The sequence below is a fragment of the Panthera uncia genome, chromosome X (assembly GCF_023721935.1).
Source record: "Panthera uncia isolate 11264 chromosome X, Puncia_PCG_1.0, whole genome shotgun sequence".
NCBI lineage: Eukaryota > Metazoa > Chordata > Mammalia > Carnivora > Felidae > Panthera > Panthera uncia.
The window spans coordinates 83,148,920-83,155,947 of NC_064817.1; the positions used below are offsets into that span (position 1 = coordinate 83,148,920).

Genomic DNA, 7,028 nt, shown 5'->3' on the forward strand with positions numbered 1-7,028 from the left:
TATAGGGCTCAAACTCACAAACTGTGAGATCATGACCTGAGCCAAGACCAAGAATCTGATGCTTAACCAACAGAGCCACCCAGGCACCTGACCTCTTTGCCACGGTTTTGTACCTGGGTTTCTGTGCTTGCATGGAGGTTGCTACAAGCCTTCCCACCTGGGAGTGAACAAAAACACAGTAACAGACACCAGGCTCCTGACAGGCCAAAACAGGGAACTCAGCCACCTAACAACCTTGTTTGGGATTATGACTGGCAACAATTTTGAAACAAGGGCCTGAAGCAGAAAGGAGACAAACTGCCCACTATTGCCACACAGGTTCAATTGTGGGGGGAGGGGAGAGATGGGGGTTGGTAGTACCCACCCGGGTAGAGAAGAGGGCTTTCTTTGCCTAGAGACAGAGGAAAATAAGCAGAGAGCTGACAGCTGAGTTGACACATGAGTGGAGTGGGCCTATGGATACAGCCAGCATTTGGCAGATATGGGAACCTGAACACAGGTACACTGCCTCCAGATATGGGATTTGAACACAGGTACACTGGCCTCCAAAGCCCATGCCCTTAGTCATTATAATATTAATGTATGGCACAGAGTAGGTGCTCAATATTTATTTAATGAAGGAAGTCATAAAGCTGCCTCTTTCTGGAAAGTGTTCGTCCTCCTTGTTTACCTGGGCCCATCCTTCAAAGCCCAGCTCAGATGTAGCCTCACACTCAACTGACGTGCCCTCTCTCAGTTGCTCTTGAGTGGGGGAAATGGGAGGCATTAGTGCTGGAGTGAGGAGGTATAGGGCACTAGGATGGGCCAGCTGAGAGAGCTGGAGGAAAGACTCTGAGTTTTGCACAGAGAGCTGTCTCCTGAGTTTGTGTACCAGATTTGAAGTTGCCACAAGTACTGGATACACCCATGACAAAGTAATTCACACTGGGCTCTCATTAGTCATAACAGTGAATTCCAATCACTTAGCAACCATGTGTGGGGAGGGAGGTTGGGAGCTATTTCAGGGGCAGGGGACTGGGAGGAAAGGTAGATAAAATGTCTGCCACTGACAAATAGCACGTGTGCAGTAAAGAGGAGGAGGGGAGAAAAAGTGAGAGGAGCTCATTCTGAGTTAAGAATTAGTGCTCCAAGGGCTTTAGGGTCTTTAAGCCCCTGGGGATTTAGGGATTTGTAATTCTATGCTATATAATACCCTAAAACCAAGGATATTGGGATTCCAAGGATTTTAAATGCCTACAACCTATGGCACAAGGACTCAAGCAATTTTTGAGCTATGAAATGCTGGGAGCTTAGGACCCAAAACAAGGGTTTTAAATGGAACACTGGACATGTTAAAATACTAATCCGCCTTCGGCTTCAAATCAATCTTGTTTTAACCCTTGGGACACCAGTCTCCAAACCATCTTCCCAACAGTCTAGGGATTCACGAAGGTGCCTCACAGAGGGGTGGAGAAAGTTAGTTTACTGGAGAGAGGACAGCAGGGTAGGAATTTTGCATCAGCCATTGTGCCTTCTACCAGGGCAACTCCCTCTTCATTTGGTTTGTATATTGGGCTTCTGCATTCCATTCAAAAGAAGGGTGTTCCTGCTAAAGCACAAAAAATAAGTTTTGAAACCTCTATCCTATGAAAAAGGGGCCAGGAACCTGTAGAGAGTGGCCCAGGAAGCCACATTTGACCTCTTTTTTAAAAAAAAAATCACAAAGATTCTTCTGGTAAACCAAATGGTGCCAGAGAGATCACATGGATCAGGATAAATTATCCATTAGTTGAGTAAAGCAGTCATTAGCTGACTCTACAGATAAGCTCATGTCTGTTATAAAATTAATAGTAATCACTACTACAGCTATGATTGTGATGACTACCATCATTTACTGAGTGCTGTTACTATGTGCCAGGGCTGTGCTAAATACTTTACATCTATTGTCTCTTTGAATCCTCACAACAACCCCTAAGAGGAAGTATTACTTTCTCCATTTGACAGATGAGGATACTGAGGCTGTGAGTGGATAAGTCACTTGACCAAAGTCACACAGCTAGCACATGGTAGTTTCTGCCTTACTTATAAGTAAATGGACTAAATGAACTACTTTAGATGGACTAAAAGAACTACAGTGGTCAAAGGTCAACTGTCTGGTGGCCTTCATTAAGGAAATAGGTTAAATCTTGACCAATAGATGGCACCGATGTGTGTTTGGTGGCCTGCTCAAAGTGTGTCCAAGGTCAGGCATTTCCCAGCTAGGGCTCAGAAATGAAGCAGCCTTTCTTAAGTGGAAGGAGGAGGAGATATGGCCAGCATTTTGTTCTGGAGTCAAATGACATTACCTTGCCCTGTTTGTAGCTAAACAAAGATATGGGAAGCTAGCAAGTGGAGGGACAGAGGCAGTTCTTTAAGAAGACCTGAGAATCTTTTTCCTTCAACATTTCCTGGGTATGTATGTCCTTTGTGCCAGGCAGCATGCTGTGTGATAAAGTCAAAAGGGGCTATCAAACACAACCCCATCTTACTGCGTAGGAAGAGAGGCAGATGCTATGGCAGAGGAGGTACTGAATATATGGGGACGTCCAACCTGGACTGGAAGGTGTAGGGAGGCTCCTCACAGGAACGTGTCTGAGCTAGTCCTATTGGATGAATGGGAGCTTACAGACATACAAAAGTGTTGAGGCATTCCAGACAGTGGCTTAAAGTCATAAACGGTGTTAGAAAGCATGACATGTTCAAGGACAGACAGCATAGGCTTCAACTGTCAAGAGATGAGTCTGAAGAGACAGGCAAGAACCAGGCTGTTGAACAGCCTAGAATATCAAATTAAGGACTTGGTTTGTGAATATATGAATAGAGAAGCCCTAGATTCTCAAGAGCGTCTGTGATCAAAATAAAAAAAAAAAAAAGGATAAATCCAACTGTTGGGGAGTCAGGGAAGAGCCATGGTAAGGTTTTACACAGGGGCACAACATGGTGTGACCTGGTGGCCAGTGAGGAGGGTAAATTGCAAAGGGACCCGCCAGAGGCAAGAACATTAGTTGGTGTAATTGAGGCAGGAGAGGCATGAAGACCTGAGCTGTGGTAGATACAAAGGGAATCAAGGAGATAAAGTTGACAGGGGGTTACTAACCCTCTGATCCTCCCCCAAAACAGGCATATGCTTATCTCCAAAGCTCAACTGAGGCTGTACCTCTCACTCTTCCCCTCAGCCATCCTCCCAACTTTCAAGCTGCTTTTTGGGGGGCCTTTTTGCTACTTTCCTAAGCTGCCTTTGAAGTTTAATCAAGCCTAACTGATTTCACAAGTTGACAGAGAGAGCCTGGCCCCATGCTGGGTCCCTGGCCCTATATTCCCATGGAGTAAAATCTGTCAACTGACCTCAGGTAAGGCAATGAATTGGCCTTGAGCTGGTCTCTGACCCTCTGCCTGTGGCTTCACAACATGGGCATAGTTCAGTTAAGAAATCAGCACAGTTCCAGGAAAAGAACACACATAATCTAGTTTATTTTTCTCCTGATTCGTTTCATACCAACACACAGACCCCAATCGATAGCAGGCAAAATGGAGGGAGGCCCCCAAAAGCAAGCTGATTTTCTAGATGCCCCTTTCCTTTCCTACAAGGCCCATCAGAGAGGTGCCTCAACTTTACTTGTATCTGATGGTTGTATCCCTGGAGGTGAAGCCAGATGTCAGGCTTTCTGTGGGGAGACAGGACTCTGTGGCCAGCTAGAATGCTGGAGAGTCAAAGATTCCCCCCACCACCAACAAAGAGTAACTGTTCCTCTCCACATGGGCATGCATTGTCTTGATCTGCTTCCAGGGGACTTCGGAAAGCAAGTCTTGCCCTAGAGTTCCTTGGACCTTCTCACTCAACACAACAGCAACACAGACAATGAGGTGCCCGAGGTCTAGGTTCATAGGCCAGTTGAATATAGCCAGAGTTACCTGGTGACTCAAGAGCCCAACTTTCAATACAGAGGGCTATATCCGGAGATTCCTGTCAAACTGATGCTCTAGAGGCTTGCCAAGCATACTAAACCCCAATCAGACTCTGACTGGTTCAGTTTGGGCACATCAAGAGTGGGAAAGGAGGATGAGCTGTGGCTATGTGTGGTGCCCTCACACACTCTTCCAGCCCCTTTTCATCTGCCTTCTCTTTTTTCTCCTCTTCTTTGTCCTTTTCCTCCTCCTCTTCCTCCTCCTCCTCCTCTTCCTCTTCCTCTTCCTCTTCCTCTTCCTCTTCCTCCTCCTCTTCACTGTTTGAGTCCTCATATAGATTGATGGTGGCCTGGACAGGGAAGTTCTGCAGCAGAATCTCCCCATCACTGTACAGGTAGTCAAAAGAGTGGGATTTAGGCCAGAAGAACCTGTGGACAGAGAAGAAATATGGTCCCTAACTTCCACAGGTCTCATATATACAGGCCAAGAAGGAATCCAACCCCTATACTCCTTCCCTTACCTGCATTAATGAGGTGAAAGGGAAAAGAAGAAAGCAAGCATTGTAACAGAACCTTCTAGATTGTTACAAATTGACCCCAAGCAGGAAGGTAATGTCTGGTGGGCCTATAGCTGTGGGGAGCCCCTGCCCCAGCACCTGACAACTCTGACACAGATCCTACCCCCACCCGCCACTTCAGAAGGTCTTCTAGCCAAGAATTACTTAGCCCTGTGTCCTCCATGTCCTACTAAGTCTTTCTTCACTGAAGCTGTCCATAGGGGCTCATTCTTAGGGGTCATTGACGGTGCCTGCAGGGAAGGCAACCTTGGCCAATTCCCTTAACCACTCTGGGCTTCAGTTTCCTGGTCTATGAAAGAGATAGTGGCATTGCCTCCCCACTCCTGCTTCACAGGGATGTTGTGAAGATTTAAAGAGCTAATGGATCTACATCAAGTTCCGAGCTTGGTGCCAGAAGCTTACCTGACAGGGTGATGGAACTCGGAGTTAGCCTTGGTGACTTTGGCACCTGTTGCCCCACCAGTAGCCTGTCCAAAGCAAAAGCTAGCATGTGGGTCAAAGTACGTGGCCAGACAACTGCCTCCTCTGTATCAGAGGTCACAAACCTACAGGTAAGATAATCTAGAAGAAATCTTAGACATCCCTGGGAGCAGCCCTTTCCTGCCCCACAGCAAGAGTTGTGTCCTGGTGTTGGTTGTAAAACAAGGGCACAGAATCCTGGGGGTTGTTTGCTTTTCTGCCCCTATTCTAATACCTGTGTTGTTTGGAGACTGTCCAGGAGACAGAGTTCTAAGCAGCAAAGATTTGGAGATGGGTTTGGGGGAAGAGCACTAGGGTTAGGTGCCAGGAGACCAGGATTCTAGCACCAGCTCTACCACAGACTATCTGTGGGGTCTGCCCAAGTCCCTCCCCTCTCTGGGCACTGTCTCTTCATCTTTCAAACTGCCATGGAAACCTTGGGTCTGCCTTCCTCCCAGAGCCAGAATCAAATGTGCACAAGTCTGTGGAGATGCTATCCCACATCCACAGCCCTGGACCAAGGTCAAGGGCTCTCTGGAAAGGGATCTGGTCAATGTGAATACATGTGGCTGCATATGCATGTGACCGTGTGTAACGGGGGCTCAAACTCACTGAGTCTATAAGTTTCCTCACCTCCGTTGGTGGGTCATTTGTAGAGGACAGCCAGGGCCTCCAAAGGCAAGCTCCTCTAGGACAAAGAAGGAGGAGCTCAATCAGTGGAGGAAGGAAACTGGAGCCTGGAAATCCCTGAGATAACAAAAGAGGCTTCCCGAAAACTTGGTTCAGATGCCATCTACTCCAGGAAACCTTTCCTGAGGACCTCAAGCCCAGGTCAGGGGGCCTCCTCCCTGCTTGAACAATGTGATCATTGCTTTTGTCATGTTGTTTTGTAATTATTTTTACTCACATTTGAGCTTCTTAGGGGCAGATTTATGTTTGATGATGTCTGAATCCCCAACACCCAGTACAATGCCTGGTACACAGTAGGCATGTCACTAAATGTTTCTTGGAATGTTAAAAGTTTGGAGGAATGTGGAAAATATCTTGCCTCCACCTCCTGTTCCAAGAAGTAGAGCTCAGAGTCCTACCATCTTCCTGGGCTGGGGAAAGGGGTCTGAAATATTCTTGGGCCCACTGCTTCCCTGCTGGACTTCCAGAGGTCAGAAAAAAAGCAAATGGAGATCTTATGGTGTGGTCGGAAGGAGACAGTCCCCCAGTCAAAGGCTTCTTGGGACTCTGGTCCTCTTTTACCCCCTCTTCAGCCTGGGTCAGATTAAACTCAGGCTTCATGGCAGTCTCCCCTGTGCTCCTCAGTGGACTGAGGAACTTGGCCTATGAGGCCCTGGCTGCTTGGCTTTCAGCTTTGGCAATGTCCACTGTCCCCAAGTCCCTTCTTGCCACCAAGAGGGATGAGTGAGGTGGGAAGCCAGTTGAGGTATTTCAGCCTGGGATCTGGAAGGGGCAGTCTCTGAGGGCTGTGAGGCTTTGCCTTACTCCTCCATGGAGAGCAGGGGCATCCTGGACATTTCATTTTTTTCCTCCCCCATGACCCCATTAAACCTGAATTCAGGTTGCCAAAGGCCAAGTTCCACTTACCTTTCACTGCCACCTACATGCTGTCTGGAAGCAAGTGGTGATGGACTTAATAGGCCAGGGAGTGCCTCGGGGGCCTGCGGGAGGGCTGGAGCTAGGGCCAGGGCCAGGGCTGGGACAGGGGCAGCAGCAGGAACAGAAGAGTCCATCCTTAGGGAATTGGAAGCCAGGCAGGCTGTAGGGGCTCCTTTTTCTCAGAACCTCTTGCATTCTTCTGGCCTTTCCTTGGAGACCCTTTTATAAGGCCTTCTTGGACTCATAAATTATTCAGGGCAGTGCAGGGCTGGGGGACCTGGGAGGAGGGATGAAGATTTAGAATGGGAGCTCAGGGAGGGGGAGCTGGGTCCCTGGGTGTGAAAGCTCTCCCAGTTGAATAAACAGAGAGTCAGTGGGGGGTGAGGGATTTTCTTTACCTCCAAGTCAGAAAGGAAAACACAAAAGGGGCAAATCACACACCATTTGTGCAAATTCCCCA

General features: G+C 47.9%; 1 protein-coding gene across 1 annotated transcript; it reads right to left on the minus strand.

The window, feature by feature from the left end:
* Positions 1–4,045: 4,045 nt before the first annotated feature.
* RIPPLY1 (ripply transcriptional repressor 1) lies at positions 4,046–6,735 on the minus strand. The gene is made up of 4 exons (XM_049643278.1): positions 6,557–6,735; positions 5,573–5,648; positions 4,904–4,968; positions 4,046–4,352 (listed from the first exon to the last, which is right to left on the minus strand). The coding sequence occupies exons 1-4, from the start codon at positions 6,700–6,702 to the stop codon at positions 4,046–4,048; spliced, it is 594 nt and encodes a 197-aa protein (XP_049499235.1). The 5' UTR covers positions 6,703–6,735.
* Positions 6,736–7,028: the final 293 nt, after the last annotated feature.

Coding starts and splice junctions, on each gene's coding strand:
- RIPPLY1 (XM_049643278.1), bottom strand. CDS start 6,702: ATGGACTCTTCTGTTCCTGCTGCTGCCCCTGTCCCAGCCCTGGCCCTG. Junction 4,969..5,572: donor TGAGGAAACTTATAGACTCA/GTGAGTTTGAGC, acceptor TGCTTTGGACAG/GCTACTGGTGGGGCAACAGG. Junction 4,353..4,903: donor GAGTTCCATCACCCTGTCAG/GTAAGCTTCTGG, acceptor CTCTGTCCACAG/GTTCTTCTGGCCTAAATCCC.